Here is a 15,557-nt window from a genome sequence, read left to right on the forward strand (position 1 = left end):
CTGCCCCAAAGTGGCAGAATACCAGCTAGAGGCCAGTGGTGGCAGCGGTGGCAACAGGCCGAGCCCTTGATCCTGCCAGGCTGAAGGTGGCCTGGAGGGCAGCAGGCTTCCTCTCCCTCCACTCAAGACGGTCCAGCAACCTGCCCAGATTCAGCCAGCTTGTTGGATTTACCTAGGATAGCCTTGTCCCTCCCACTCACCACCACCAGGGAGGGGTGCACCCAGGACCAACCTGCCTCAGAGGAGGAACGGATTACTCTGGCCTCTGGCAGGAATCAGGGCCCCACTCCCGGTCACTATACGAGTCCACAGACCTGGCTGCACTATGCCCTGAGGCTCCCATCATTCAAACTGGAAACGAAGATACAAGAAAACTTAAGAATTTGCATAAGATCCCCAACAGGTGAAGGCAGACCCAAACCTAAGTACTGAACCTCCAGTTCCCCGACCTTGCTTCCTTTAACCTACTGAGCTGGCCCAACACCCTGGACAGCGCCCGCACTGGCGCAGGCAGGAGGCCCGAGTGTCTGGGTCAGGTGCCCATGCGAGGACCCAGGAGGGGCCAACCTGGCGCAGTCAACGGGCAGGCACCTTTGCCCCCCGTTGGTTCAAAGGGTCAAGCCCCGCCCCCACCAGGCCCCGAGCCCGCTTTGAAGTGCTGATGCGGCCTGGAAGGGGCCACTTCACACCTCGGGCTCAGGATAAAGCGGTCGCTGGCCGCCGGCCCCCAGACGCGCCGCCGCTGCCATGGCCCAGTCCCTGTGCCCGCCGCTCTCTGAGTCCTGGATCCTCTCCGCGGGCTGGGGCCCAGCTCGGCCGCCGCCGGCCTCCAACAGGGACTGTGGCTGCTCGCCCGCCTCGTCCCCGGACTCCTGGGGCAGTGCCCCGGCCGGCAGCCCCGTGTCTAGCCCCGGGAAGCCCGTCACCAGCGCCGCCCTCCGCGCCCCGACTGCGGGGAGGCGCGGCGTCCGCGGCAGCCGCCTAGGCAGCGGGCAGCGGCAGAGCGCCAGCGAGCGCGAGAAGCTGCGCATGCGCACGCTCGCCCGCGCCCTGCACGAGCTGCGCCGCTTTCTGCCCCCGTCAGTGGCGCCCGCCGGCCAGAGCCTGACCAAGATCGAGACACTGCGCCTGGCCATCCGCTACATCGGCCACCTGTCGGCCGTGCTGGGCCTCAGCGAGGAGAGCCTGCAGCGCCGGCGCCGGCGCCACAGCGACGCGGCGCTCCCTCGAGGCTGCCCGCTGTGCCCCGACGGTGGCCCCGCGCAGGCGCAGACGCAGACGCAGATGCAGACTCAGGCGCAGGCGTGCGGCCCAGACCTGGGCTCAGCCGCCAGCGCAGTGGTGTCCTGGGGGTCCCCGCCCGCCTACCCCGGAGCCCTAGCGGCGCCCGAGCCGCGCGATCCGCCGGTGCTTTACGACGAGGCGGCGTGCCCGGAAGGGCCGGCGATGGAGCCAGGCCCCTCATCTCCGGTTAGTACCTCCTTCCCGCGCGGAGCTCCCTCCGGGCGCGGCGCAGTAGTGGATGGCGCTACCTACTGTCTCACGCCCCCTGGCGCGCACTGCGGGGACCAGCCCCCGTGCGGCTCCCCCACTGACGGCCCGGCCTCGCCTGCTCGCCCTCCGGAGCAACAGAGTTGGTGTGCCCGGGGCGCTCGAGCGGCGAGGGGAGGGAGAGTACACGCAGGGGGCGGGGTCCCGCTCCCCGCCAGAGGCGCCCTAAAAGTGGAGCTCGCGAGGCGGACACCCACGCTCGGTGTCCAACGCTGAGGGCCTCGCTGTTCCCTCTCTCCTCAAGCTCTTTCCCGGCGACGTACTGGCCCTGCTGGAGACCTGGATGCCCCTCTCGCCCCTGGAGTGGCCGCCGGCCTGAGTAGTTGAAGTGACGGTGGACATCTGGCACCCCGTTCTGTGAACACCGACGCCTTTTTGGCCTCTGCGCCTTCGAAGAGGTCCCACTCCAGACTCCCTTTCCTGGAAGAGGGCACCGGCGATACTGGCATGGGCATTGCTGAAAGGGAGAGCCTGTCCCCACCCAGGACGGACTTCCCCAACCCCTCCCGTGATGAAGGGACCCAGAGAGTAGACACTTCGAGGCAGGCAGGAGGCTCTGCCTAGTACGTGTTTATTTATTTGTGAATAAATTTTGTGCTGGTGTCACTTGGCAAGTTCTTCTTTCTCTACAGGGGCACAAAGCTCCCTTCCCCTCCTCCAAAGGACGTAGGAGAGTTGGGAGGGTTTCTTGCAGTCTTCAGCCCCCAAAGCACACAGGCTCAGACCCCTTCCTCCTTTCCCTCAGCCCTGGCTTAGCACCTCCTGTTCCAGATGGGTTAGCCTGAGGGGGGAGGAGATTCATTGGAGAAAGTGGCAGCGAGCGGAGTCTGTCCATCTTTTCTTTGAACCTGGTGGGGAGCTGAATAAAACCAAGTATCTCTGTAGAAAATGCATTTCCATTAGTGCGTACTTACTGTGCACCAGGTCCTTTACACATTTTATACCTAAGTAATCATTTTGCAGAAGGATAAGCCAAGAATCAGCACTCAAGCCTAGGTATGACTTCAGAATCCGGGCTCTCAGCTCTGGTAGGGTTTTGCCAGCTCCATTCATTCTGGGGTCTGAGGGGACACCAGCTCCAAGGGCTCATTGCATGTGTCCCAAGTCCTTATTCCCCTTGTGCTGGAGCGTTAGGCCTGGACCCTGGGATTTTCCCATCTCCCTTCACTCTGGTTTCTCTCCCATGTGGTTTAGAGACATGAAATAATATCAGTGGTCAGCCCCAAGTTTAAGTAACTGTGACCTCCTAGAGGCCTGGCTAGGGTGAGATGAGAGGTCCATTGGTTGCATCCAAATCCACAGAGCTGACCTGGAACCAGGCTTGGATTCAGATTAGGGAAGTGCTGTGTGGGGAAGGGGGAGCCTTGAGCCCAGAAGGAGCCTGGCCTCAGTCAGGGGGTCTGGTGAGCAGTCAAGCCTGGGGGGTGGTGACGTGGGGTAAGGGGTGTAGCCTCTCTGTCCGAGGGTTCCTCAGCCATCTATGGATACTCAGTTCTTCCCCTCTGCCCCGCTCAAGTATCTTTGAAATACTGGCCTTGGCATTTTTTATAAGAGCTTTATTGAGGTATAATTTATGTACCATAAAATTCACTCTTTTAAAGTACATAATTCAATGGTTTTAGTATATTCATACGGTTATGTAACCATCACCACTGTCTAATTTTGGGTCATTTTCCATCACCCCCCAAAAGAGACCCTGTAACCATTAACAGTGACTCCCCATTATTCCGTTCCCCCACTCCCCACCCCAGCCAGCTCATCTGCTTTCTATCTCTATAGATTTGCCTGTTCTGGACATTTAGTATGAATGGAATCATATAACATGAGACCTTTTGCATCTTGCTTCTTTCACTTGGCATCATATTTTCTCATGTATCGGTACTTTGTTTCTTTTTATTGCTCAATGATATTCCATTGTATGGATATACCACAGTTTATTTATCCATTGATATTGATAGGTTTGTTTTGAAACCACTTTGGAGATCATTTCCAGTGCTCTGGCCCAGGCCAGGAGGGGCAGTGATTCAGAGTGGGGTGGGGGGCTCACTGTGTATAATTCAGAAGCCCAGGCGCACCCTGGCCAGCGTTTGGCTGCACAGAGTGCGATGCAAAAGCAGAGGCCCTGCAGGGGGGCGGGACCTCACACCTTCGCTGATCCGCCCCCTTTCCCGCACCTCCACCCCCAAGGCGCTCTCCCCTCCCAGAGCCCTAAGGAGCAGAACGGGAAGTCTTTTCCAGGACCCAGCCCAGTTTAGAAAATCTATTTACATGGCAAAGGCCCCGTGGTTTAGGACGGGGAATTAAAGTTATTAGCAAGTCTTTTCACAGATAAGTGGGGCTCATCGGCCAGCCCCCTCCCCTGCGGAGAGCCTCCCCTCGCTCTCTGAGCCCAGGAGCGGCCCACTGTTTATTAGCACCTGGGTGTGAATTTTCATTAGCACGTCCCTGTTAATAAGAGAGGTCTGGAGATGGGAAGGGGGCGCCTCCCACCACTCCCACGCCCCCACCCCCTTCCTGGGCTGGCCGCACTCACACCCACCGGGAGGAGGACCGTAAGCAGCGTCCAGGTAGGTGAGCCCTGGGCGAGTGCTCGCTCTCAGTTCTCCGCTAACCTGTGAGCTAACCCCAGTTAGCAGGGCCATCTTGAGGATGGGCAGTTAGGTAAGGAAGAGGCTAACTAACACGCCCATGCAGATATTCAGGGGCAGCGCTGGGACTGGGACGCGGGTGTGACTCTAGGGCCTGCCTGTGTGCTTCCCCGATGGTGCACTGCCTTTGCGACAGCTGAGCAAGGACAGAGGGTGCTGGGTGGCGCCTCACCTCACCTGGGGCTGGTCCAGAGCGGTCTGGGCACCGTCCTGCTAGAAGTGGGAGGAGGGGGAGGATGGCATCAGAGGCCTGGCCTGCGGATCCGCCTGCACGCTGGTCGCCGCCAGTCAACAATGCTGCCCTCCTTTCCACCTTCGAAGCCCAAGGGGTCAGAACCCACATGGTGGAGAAACAGACATATATGGAGCAGCAATTTCAAGTCATTTTAGCCTCAGAGCCACAGGTGAGGCGGGCAGGTGGTGCTTATACCAATTTTACAGATCAGGACACTGGAGCACAGAAAAAGGTCAAGGAATTTTTCACAAAGCTAGTACGCGGCTATTGGGGTGGGGACAACGGTGGGTGGTAGTCGACAAATCCGGTCTTTGCCTTAGCCTGGCAGGCAAGTGTGTGAGCATGTTGGGGGTGTGAAATAAAGCTCCTAAAGCACATGGACCACCAGCGCCGTTGCCAGCAGGGACGTGCCACTGCCTGCTGACCACACGTGTTGCTCCCGCTGAGACAGCTGTACTGTGTAGATGCTGATGCTGGCCGGGCCAGTGTTTTAAGGAGGGGCAGCTAAGCTGATTGGTCGACATGCAAGACATTTATTCAAGGACACGGCACTTGGGTCACCGTATGAACCCAGGGGCGGAGGGAAGGGCTGGTGGTCATGAGTTGTCTGTATCGGCAGATGGCAGACTGTCCTGGTAGCAGGGCTGGAGAGCTGGGCTCAGCCGTGGGTGGGCAGGTGGTGCACCTGGAGGAGGGCCGTGCGTTGGCCATGCGTTGCTAAATAAACAGGTCCATCTGAGGGGCACATGGATGCCCCAGGATTCTGAAATACCCCCTACCTGGAGAACCAGGCTGGCACAGGGCTGGGGAGGGAAGTGAGCCCTAACTGCAAAGCCCCTGTTCATCCCAGGGCGAGGCCAGGGCCACTTTGTCCACTCCCCCGCTCTCCCCCACTCTCCCCCAGTGGCAGACCCTGCATTTGCACAACGCTGAGGGTAAGTGCCTCCTCAACTTTGTACCCCAGGCACCCATTTGCCTCACCCTAGTCCCAACACTCCCCTGAGAAGACCCAAGGTTCTTGATGCTGCTTCTAAGGGGCCCTTTCTCCCAGTGGGCAAGGACCTCTTTGGGGGCCACTGGCACAGCCCCAGTGGTGCACCAGCGCTAGTGCCCTGGATCCCCAGCCTAGTGCCACCTGGGCCTCTTCTGCCCATCTTCTGGCACTTTACCAGCCCTGGCTCCTTCTCCTTCATCCCTCTGTGGGCCCCAGCATCTAAGGCTCCCTGTGAATGCCCCAGCCCTCCTCGCTCCCCCCATGCACACTAGGAAATGAGGAGGTGGCCTGGTGTTGCCTGCATGTGACTTTGGAAAGGGTGGACAGGGCACCTTCGTTGTCTCGGCCTGTTCAGCACCCCTCCTGCCTTCATCCCTTGCAGCCTGTCATTTTCTTTTCTCCAGACAGCTCCCCCTTCCTTAGTTTGGGTGGCCATGACCTCCATGCCCCCCCAGGGATGGGCACGTGCACAGGCTGGCAAGGTCGTCACGGTGAGTGGTTCAGGGATGTGACCACATGCAGGCCGGTGAGGAGCAGGCTCAGGACTTTGCTGGAACCATTGAGAAAGGGACACTCACTGTGGGTGCTGTTGGTGGCCATGTTGCCGCCCAAGCAGAGGGCCTACCTGGAAAGGGAGTCAAAACTGAGAGGCCAAGAAGGATTTCTGCTCTTATCCAACACCGGGGTCCAGCCACATGGAAAACATTACGCCTGGACTTTTACACTACATGAGCCAACAAATTCCCCTTGTTGCTAAAGTTAGTTTGAGTTGGGTTTCTGACACTTTCTGTTGAAAAATTCCATCAGGATTTGATACAGGCTGTTCCAAGCTGTGTAACCTGTGTGTCAATTTCCCTCTCATGTAAAATGGGGGTAATGATATCTACATTTCACAAAGCTTATATGAAAAATACACAGACCACGGTAGATGCCCCGTAAATGTTAGCTCCCCGTCACATTTAGGTGCCGTGTAAGGCCAAGACTATCATCCTAAGTTTTCCTTCCTCATCTCAGAGAGAGCTGCCACCATGCCTACTGTGGAAAAGGATTGTTGTAGAAAGTTATTTTTGCTGCTGTGTTTTCATTCCCATCCGGGGGAGGGCAAGGGGCAGAGTGTCTCATGCGGGGACCTCTTCATCCAGGGGACATTCAGCTATAGTCAGTATCAGCACCATGAGGGCGGTGTCGTGCCAACAAAGAGTGTGTGTGACCCAGGGGAGAAGGTGGATGGGGACACAAAAGCAGCTGCGGTCACAAAACAATGCAAGCATTTGGCCTTGGTGGGCGGTCTTGGGAGACGGCCGGAGGCACTAACCACTTGCAGTTCTCAAAGATACCACACGGTGTCCTCGGAGAGTCAGACGTAGGCCTTGAGCTGCAGGGGACTCCTCCACCCAGTTTTCTTGGGAAGGGCAGTTTCTAGAAAAGAAAAAGGCACCTCTCCGCCCTCTTCCTGTGCCCCTAGGTACCCCAGCCTCCTATAGGGTTCCCAGACCAGAAGGCAAGAGGCAGTAGTGGCACAGTTCCTGCCTGCCTCCTCACCTGCCCCTACTTTGCCTCTCATACCTGTGTGACCTCAGGCAGTCACTCAACCTCTCTGAGCCTCAGCCTCTCCAAAGTGATTCCATAAGGTTATGAGACAGCAAAGAGAGGGAAAAGAAGTAGGCGGAGAGAAAAGGAGGCCACACAGTAGCTGGGGTGGACTGGGCGTCTTGCTCATTTGAACAAAGTGGCTCCTGGTCCTATGAGGCAAGTGGTCCTCACAAGGCCTGGGACTCTGGCTGACATCATTGCCTGGGCCCTGCTGGGGGTCTGGACTGGGTGGGAATGAAGTTTACACACCACAGCAGCTTTGGAGTCTGGAGACAATATCGCTGTTTATTTAGGTGACACATCTGCCCGCCTGAGGATTCCAAGTGGCTTAGTGGTTGAAGGCCCCCCAAACTGGGCCTCTCCCCTTGCTGGCTCTGCAGAGGTCCCAGACTGCAAGTCTAGGCCCCTTAGGCCTACTGAGCTGCAGCCCTTTGTCACCGTGTCTCTTGACCTCACAGCATTCCAGGGCAAAGCCTGCCTGCTGCCAACCTTTTCAGAGAGCCCAGAGCAGCAGCCCTGTCACTTCTTGAGGTTCTCTCTTTGGAGAAGCAAGGAATACCTCTGAAGCCGGGTCCAGTGCTCCTGTTCTTTCACCTTGTTCTTCACCGGCTTCTGAAACCTGTGGGTCACACAGTTGATGAGAGGAACCTGCTTTGTGCTGCGTTGCCCCCCACCCCCCCCCCCGGGGGCTCCTAGGTCCCCAAGGCAGACCCTGACCATCCTGGGCTGATATAAGAAGCTCTCCAAATGACACATCTGCTTCCTGTCTGTGTTCTCAGGACTCAGCCTGGTGCACAGAAGGCACTCGAAACAACTTCACTGAAGGAACAATATAGGTCTAGCATCCTAAACTAGGAAATGTACAGTGATAGAAGGCATGGTGAATTTACGAACTAAAAGTCCATTTGCAGGACCAACGTTAAATACATCCGAATGCCAATAGTTACATTTAACAAACATTCCTTGAGCATCTACTAGTGACCGGCACTGGTGGACGTGTTGGAAAGATCAAAGTGACTAAAACAGCTGCCCCTCCCCCCAGTTTAGTAAGAGGGACAAGAGGAAAAGAACATTTGTAATAGGAGGCATTTAAGAGCAATAGAGGTAAAGTGCAGAGAGGAGCACTCCCTGCCTGGGCAGTGCTCTCAGAAGATAAGATTTTTGAGTTGAGGTTTTTTTAAAAAAAATAATAGGTTTTTAAAAAATAACAAATAAATGCATAGTCAGTGTGGAAGAATCAGAGAAGCCCAGGGTCACCCCTCATTCTGCACGTAGAGCTGGCCACTGCAAGCAGGCAGGAGGAGGCCTTCATTCTGGGGAGAGGATGCAGGCTGCTGCCAGCTTTCCGCCTCTGGTGCCTGAGTGAGCGATGTTTTAAAAAATGTTTAAAAGCTTAGGGCAAACGGGAGAAGGGACACTTTTGTGGGGAAAGACAAGGACTGCAGTTTTTTGCGGCTCTGCCTATGGGACAGTCACATGGAGATGTCTGGTACACAGTGCATTATAACTTAAAGAAGTAACCTATGCTTTGCTTTAAAAAAAAAAAATCAGGGATACAAGTGAGTGTACAATTAAATCTCCTTCTCACCTCAGATCCTTATTTTCTGTTCTCAAAGCAACTGTAATTAACAACTCCTTATAAATCCTTGAATACTGTTCATACACACAAGTACAGACATGCATATAATCTTTTTTTAAATTTAAATGGAAGTGTGCAACACACTGTTGTGCCGTCTGCCTTTTTCACTGAAAATGTATCCTGGCAGTTGCTTCCAGGAGGCACTCAGATCTGCCTCATTCTCTTTCCCTACTGATGACACTTGGAGATTCCAGTATACAGTGTGTGTGTGTATATGTGTGTGTTGGTGGGGGGAGCGGATGGGCAGGGGGCAGGCAGAGGGTGTGCAGGTTAGAAACTCGGCCTTGGCCCCTCACTGCTTGTGTGCAAACCCAGCTCCTTCACTTATAAGGTGCTGACCCTGGACGGGCAATTTGACTTCTGTCTTCCTCGCTGTACTGTGGGGATGATAATAATCATAGTAAGAAACAAGATATGCCACAAAGTACTTAGCATAGTACCTGGCACACAGTAGGTGCTCAGTAAAGGTTAATTTTTTTTCATTTTTTAAAATTGAAGTATAGTTGATTTACAATGTTGTGTTAATGACTGCTGTACAGCAAAGTGAATCAGTTATACATATATATACATTCTTTTTTTAAATATTCTTTTCCATTATGGTTTATCACAGGATATTTTTTAAAAATATTTATTTATTTATTTATTTAGGCTGCCCCGGGTCTTAATTGCATAACGCTGACTTCTTAGTTGCAACATGCATGTGGGATCTAGTTCCTGCAGGAATCAAACCTGGGCCCCATGCATTGGAAGCGCGGAGTCTTACCCACTGGACCGCCAGGGAAGTCCCTATCATAGGATATTGAATACTGGTCTCTGTGCTATATAGTAGGACCTTGCTGTTTATCCATTCTATATATAAAAGCTTACATCTGCTCACCCCAACCTCCCACTCCATCCCTCCCCCAACCCCCTCCCCCTTGGCAACCACCAATCTGTTCTCTGTGTCCGTGATTCTGTTTCTGTTTCATAGGTAGGTTCATTTGTGTCATATTTTAGATTCCACATATAAGTGATATCATATGGTATTTGTCTTTCTCTTTCTGACTTACTTCACTTAGTGTGATAATCTCTAGTTGCATCCACGTTGCTGCAAATGGCATTATTTCGTTCTTTTTTATGACTGAGTAGTATTCCATTGTATTTAGGTACCACATCTTCTTTATCCATTCATCTATCGATGGACATTTAGGTGGTTTCCATGTCTTGGCTATTGTGAATAGTGCTGCTATGAACATAGGGGTGCATGTTATCATTTTGAACTATAGTTTTGTCCAGATATATGCCCAGGAGTGGAACTGCTGGATCATATGGTAATTCTATTTTTAGTTTTCTGAGGAACCTCCAAACTGTTGGCTGCACCAATTTACATTCCCACCAACAGTGTAGGAGAGTTCCAGTAAAAGTTAATTATAATAACACTATTGCTGCTGCTAAATAAGTGGAAGTAAAATTGCTGGGCGGAGGGGTCAGGACAACGTGGAATCAGTGAGCGACCAGCCAGGAGGCAGCGCATAGATGGAACTAGGGCAAGTTTTAAAAGGAGGACTGAAAATAAAGTCATTAATCTGTTCAAAGAAGACGTGGGTGACTTTTAAAATATAATGTTGGAGTGTAGAAGGGCTTTCTCTATGATCTAGTAATAAATAATGGCTAACCTTTACTGAATGTGCCAGGCAATGTCCTATGAGGAGATAGGACTGTCACTGTTTTACATATGAGGACACTGAGGTCTGACCCGTCACACAGCTAGAGGCCCTCGTCTACCCCCCATCGCATTGCAGACTTGCACCCTGAATTTGAGGCTCTTTACAACCGCCCCTCAGCAAAGCCTAAGGGAGAAGATGGAAAAATACCAAACTTCTGTTTGGCTAAACAAGCAACCAAAATTACTCCTATCCAAAGACAAAGCAGGAAAAATTATTCACAACATATTAACAAAGAACTCTTAAAATCAAAAGAAAATGAACTCACCTGTAAGAAAAAGACCCAGGTGGGGTCACAGGAGAGAGAGAAACGTACAATAGATGTAACACAAAGATGCTCAACCTTGTTAATTTCCAAATTAAAATAGTAATGAGCTATCAATTTTTATCCCTCATTTCTTGGCCAGTATGGGGAAGGGGTGAGGATGCAGAATGAATCCACCGTCTCTGGAGGGCTGGTGGGTACAACTATCCCAGTCCAAACATGCCTACCCCGTAACTCTGAAAGTCCACCTCTAATTTACCCTACAGAAATATTAGGAAAAACTCACAAAAATGACTGGTTGAGGATGTTGTCTGGGAAAGTGGGGCCAGAGTGACACCCATGATGAGTCTGCAGTGGGCTGGGGCGCAGATGGGAGAAGAGGACACGGGAGTGGGGTGTGGACTGATTGCTGGGAGCCGCGCTCTGGGCGGAGGAGAAATAAGGCGGCTGCAGAACTGGGAAGGCGTTTGCTTGTTTTCTAACATGGGAATGTGGTCGGGACACATGCCTGTGATTAGGACAGTGGAGGGGAAGAGGTCACCAACCAGATGGACAGTAAGGTCTGGGTGTCCTGGGGGAGGAGATGGCCTTGGGTATGAGCAGGATGCCTCTTTCTCTGCATCAGGAGGGAGACAGGGGGTGGGGGGTGACCCAGGAGACCCGGATGAGAGGGCAGCCAAGGAACTGGCGTGCTCTGGGAAGTGGGAGGTGAGGTTATCCACCAACGGCCAGGGCAGGGGTGGTGGGAGCCGCCTGCCACGTGGTACCGGCACATCTCCCGTGTGCTTCCCCTTGGCAGTCAGTGCTCAGCGGTGAGGAGGGACAGGGGAGGATGCCTGTTCATGTGAGGCTGGGCACTGACTGTCAGGTGCCCCCTGGGGAAAGCCCTCTCTGGAGACTGAGACAACCTCCCTCCACCATCAGCAAGGAAAGGGTTTTCCTTCCCATGATGGCACAACAAATGTGACTGCTGTCTATTGTTTTGAAGCAATGTGTGTGCATACATCTTCCAAAAAGATGGACTGTCCATCTGCAAAGTGGGAGAGGAGATGGAACATCTGTAAGGCCTCCCACAAAACCTCTGAATTCCAATAGCCCGATGGCATGCACATTTGGGATCTATGAGTCTATAAATAATTTTCCAGGGATTCGTCCCTTTGTTTCTCAAGAAAGGCAAAGGAAGGTTAGGATAGGCCCACAATTTCCCTCCCAGGGATAGTAAAAATGGGGGTGGGGTGGGGTGGGAGGGTATTCCTCCTCCACCCTCAAGGGAAATGTCACCTGGTGTCCATACAGGGCCTGCCGACCCCCTCGCCAAGGGGGCGTGTGCCCTGTGGAGCTGGGACTGTTGGGTCAGCCCAGAAGCCCACCTTCTGCTTGGCCATAGGGAACAAAGGGGGCTCGGGGGGGGGAGAGAGAGAGAGAGAGAGAGAGAGAGAGAGAGAGAGAGAGAGAGAGACATAGAGAGAGAGACATTTTGTTTCTGTCAGCTTCCTGTGTCCTGAAATTTCTGTCTTGTGATCAAAAGTCTGAGCCAGCCGAGATGGCAGATACTACAACAGGGAGTGGAGCCAGATGGAAATGGTGCCCTGGAGGCCCAGGCTGGATGGGAGCAGAAGCCAGGCCTGCGGGGGTGGGGGGGGGGCACACTGGGTACTATCTGGGCTCCTTTCAAAGTCCTAAAGGCAGGCTCCTTCACACTGGCTATTTATAAAAGTCCCAAGTGCAGGTTTTGCGAAAACAATTTGGACAGACTATCGCGAGTTTGAAACTCTGAATCCATTGCCTTAAAGTTTCACCTAGTTTTAGGGCCAATGGAAACTGTTTCAGACACAAGGAGTAAATAGAGAAAAAAAAAAAAAAAAGATAAGATTAACATCCTCGGACATATATGGTTATGTGTGAGAAACGATAGTAAAATGTTAATGACAGAATCTAGGTTGTGGGTATGTGGATGTTTACTGACTTTTTTCAAAGCTGCTGTATATTTAACATAATAAAATGTTGGAGGCGAGGTACTCTTTGGAAAAGCCCCAGGTGTCAGACCTCAGAGCAAGCAGAACAGGAAGAGCCTTCTTTAAATCAGTGTTTCCTAATTTATCTCTGGGACCCAATTCAGAAAATGGGTTGCCGTGAGGAATATGATTTGAATACTGTGATCAGGCCCAAGTAAATGTCCCTTCAAGCTAGGCCTGCCCCACCCACACAGTGCAGCCCCTCCCGGCTCCTGCTGGGTCCTCGGAGCCAGGGAGCACTTCCCTGAGCTCTTCCCTTCCCCAAGCTCCCACTGCCTGTTTAGCCCCGAGCCTTGTCCCTGGCCCCCAGCGCCCCACCTGGTCAGCCCTGCTGACTCCAGCCCTCTTCCCTGCAGAAGGTTCCCTGGGAGGCAGTCCCCTCCACCCCACCCAGCCTCTGGGGTCCCTCCCGGTGAGGGGTTGGGGTGTGGGACCTAGGGGCTAAGCTGTGTTGACAGGGAAGAGAGACGGTTGGGAAGGGAGACAGTTGGGAAGGGGGAACTGGAGGAATCCCTCCCAATTCCCACTGGGGGTCAGGATAGGTCTCTGGGGTTCCAGAGACTGGAGGGGGTCAGGGCAGACGGACTGTCTTCTCATGAGAGCAGACCCAACCATAGCGGGGTGGGGAAGGATATTATAGACACCTTTCCCACGGAAATTACATAGTCGTTAAAAACCACTGTGACAAGGAAGTTTTTCTTAAAATTAAAAAGTCATTAAGTTGTATTCTGGAGTGACATAAAGCCAGATTTAAAAAGTGAACACGATCTCAACTTAGTAAAAATGCTAAGGATAAAACCTTAAGGAAATGTACTAACACATTAATGGCAGTGCTGGGATTTGGGGTGATGGGTTGTGGGTTATTTAAATTTTCTTCTTTGTATTGTCCTGTTTCCCAAATTTTACAAGTGCATATATATATTTCAGAAATAATGAATAACATTTTTTGCAGTGGGGAATTACTCTGTTATGGTAGTAGTTCTACATGTGAAGCAACCTTATTGGGCTAATAAGCAGAGTTCAGCAGGTGTCTGAGTGGTAACGTCCACCTGGCACCCTGGTTGAGGGCGGGAAATGTCAGTTAGGGGCTGAATGTCCTGAGTTGCTTGGGCCCTCGGCTGCCAGCCAGGAGGTAAGCTGCCCAGAGCTGGAGCTGCTGGCCTGTGGTCCATTCCCAAAAGGAGGGCAGCCTGTTGGCTTTTGGGTGAAGTGGAGAGGCTCACCCTTCCTAGGCCAGTAAAAGGAGGGGGTTCCACAGAAAGGACAGAAATGGGAACACGCTCATTAAACAAGTTCTCTGAGCCTCATCAAACAAGAGTACCAGAAAGCTCCACACCATGACCTCCAACCCAGGAGAACGGCCTCACTACAGCCATGACCTAACCTCACACTCTTGACTTTTTTTAAAACCAGTATTTGAAATTTTCCAAAATCATGCACATGTTTGATAGAAAAGAGCAAAGAGGAAAAACACAAAGAAAAAAATCACACATCCTTCATTACCCAAATATAACTACTGTTACTAGTGGTGTATACATTTCTAGTCTTCTCTCTTTTACTCAAAATCAGGATTCTACTGTAAATAATATAATCTCTCTCCATCTTTTATTTAGAAAAATTTCAGACCTATAGAAAAGCTGCAAGTAGTACAACGAGCCTTCACCTAGACTCACCAGTTAGCATTTCCTCTCCCTCTCTTTCTCTCTCTCTCTATAAATATTTTCCTGGGTTTCAGCAGTTGTTAACATTTTCTCTTTCTTTCTGTCTCTCTCTACAAATGTTTTCTTAGACCACTTGAAAGTAAGTTGTAGACATCATAATACTTGACCCTTAAATTCTTCAGCTGCATCTCCTAAGGACAAGTCAAGTCATCAAGGGTCAAAATAAGAAACTTCCAGGTGAGGGATAGCTGAGCATTCTTGGTAAATCTTTAATCAGGGGAAATGTCAACTGACCCCTTCTTCACTGTCCTCCTCCCCCAAGACCCATGGACCATATTCCCCTCCTGGTGGGTGGGCATGCTTCCCCCCATGAGGTACTGGAAGCCGCCTCAGCAACACATCACAACCCAGGGAGGAACTGAATGCGGCGGTTAATGCAGTCACGGAGGAGAGCTGTGGTGCCCCCTCGTGGTGATATGTACAATCCTCCCAGGCGTGAATTTGAACTCAGAGGGGACCCATCACCATTTTTGTACCTACCATTTACTGAGCGACCACCCTGTGCCTAGCACTTTACATGTATTTTCTCACTGAATACCTACGAAGCCTGGAGAACAGGCATCATAAAAATGTTCAGAACACAGTCTGGCACATAGTAGGTGCTCAATAAATATTTTTGAATGACTAAGGGAACTGAGGCCTTCAGAGGCTAAGTAACTCACCCAACGTCTCCCCCAGTTAGTAAGTGATAGAGTCATAACTCAAATCTGGGACTTCCCTGGTGGTGCAGTGGATAAGACTCTGCGCTCCCAATGCAGGGGGCCCAGGTTCAATCTCCGGTCAGGGAACTAGATCCCATGTGCATGCTGCAACTAAGAGTTTGCATGACACAACTAAGGAGCCTGCATGCCGCAACTAAGGAGCCAGTGAGCCACAACTAAGGAGCCAGCGAGCTGCAACTAAGGAGCCCACTTGCCGCAACTAAGACCCAGCGCAACCAAAAAACCCCTCAAATCTGAGTATCTTAGCCATTTCACTTCGTTCCTCGAGGGACACTGAGACCCTGGCAGGGAGAGCCCACCAAAGCCCCCCAGCTCTGTAGTGGCAGGTGGTGTGAGAGTCCACGGCTCCACTGACAACCCTCTTCCACCTGACAGGTATGGTCAGATCATGGCAGAAATTGTCAACAAGAATTTGAAAACCCCTAGAAGTTTGTTGTGGATGGATTGGAAGAGACCCCTGCTTCCCCAGAA

General features: G+C 52.2%; 2 protein-coding genes across 2 annotated transcripts in view; one reads left to right on the forward strand and one right to left on the reverse strand.

Moving 5' to 3' along the window:
• The first annotated feature begins 747 nt into the window (after positions 1 to 747).
• Positions 748 to 2,148, forward strand: MESP1 (mesoderm posterior bHLH transcription factor 1). Its single transcript, XM_061181769.1, has 2 exons — positions 748 to 1,470; positions 1,796 to 2,148. The coding sequence occupies exons 1-2, from the start codon at positions 748 to 750 to the stop codon at positions 1,868 to 1,870; spliced, it is 798 nt and encodes a 265-aa protein (XP_061037752.1). The 3' UTR covers positions 1,871 to 2,148.
• Positions 2,149 to 7,331: 5,183 nt separating this feature from the next.
• WDR93 (WD repeat domain 93) overlaps positions 7,332 to 15,557 on the reverse strand; it is a 48,464-nt gene continuing 40,238 nt past the window's right edge. The window contains exon 17 of the mRNA XM_061181770.1: positions 7,332 to 7,640. Within this exon, the coding sequence (XP_061037753.1) occupies positions 7,541 to 7,640 (100 nt within the window). The 3' untranslated portion in view covers positions 7,332 to 7,540. The remainder of the gene's footprint in view (positions 7,641 to 15,557) is intronic.

This window comes from Eubalaena glacialis, chromosome 2 (assembly GCF_028564815.1).
Source record: "Eubalaena glacialis isolate mEubGla1 chromosome 2, mEubGla1.1.hap2.+ XY, whole genome shotgun sequence".
Taxonomy (NCBI): Eukaryota; Metazoa; Chordata; class Mammalia; order Artiodactyla; family Balaenidae; genus Eubalaena; species Eubalaena glacialis.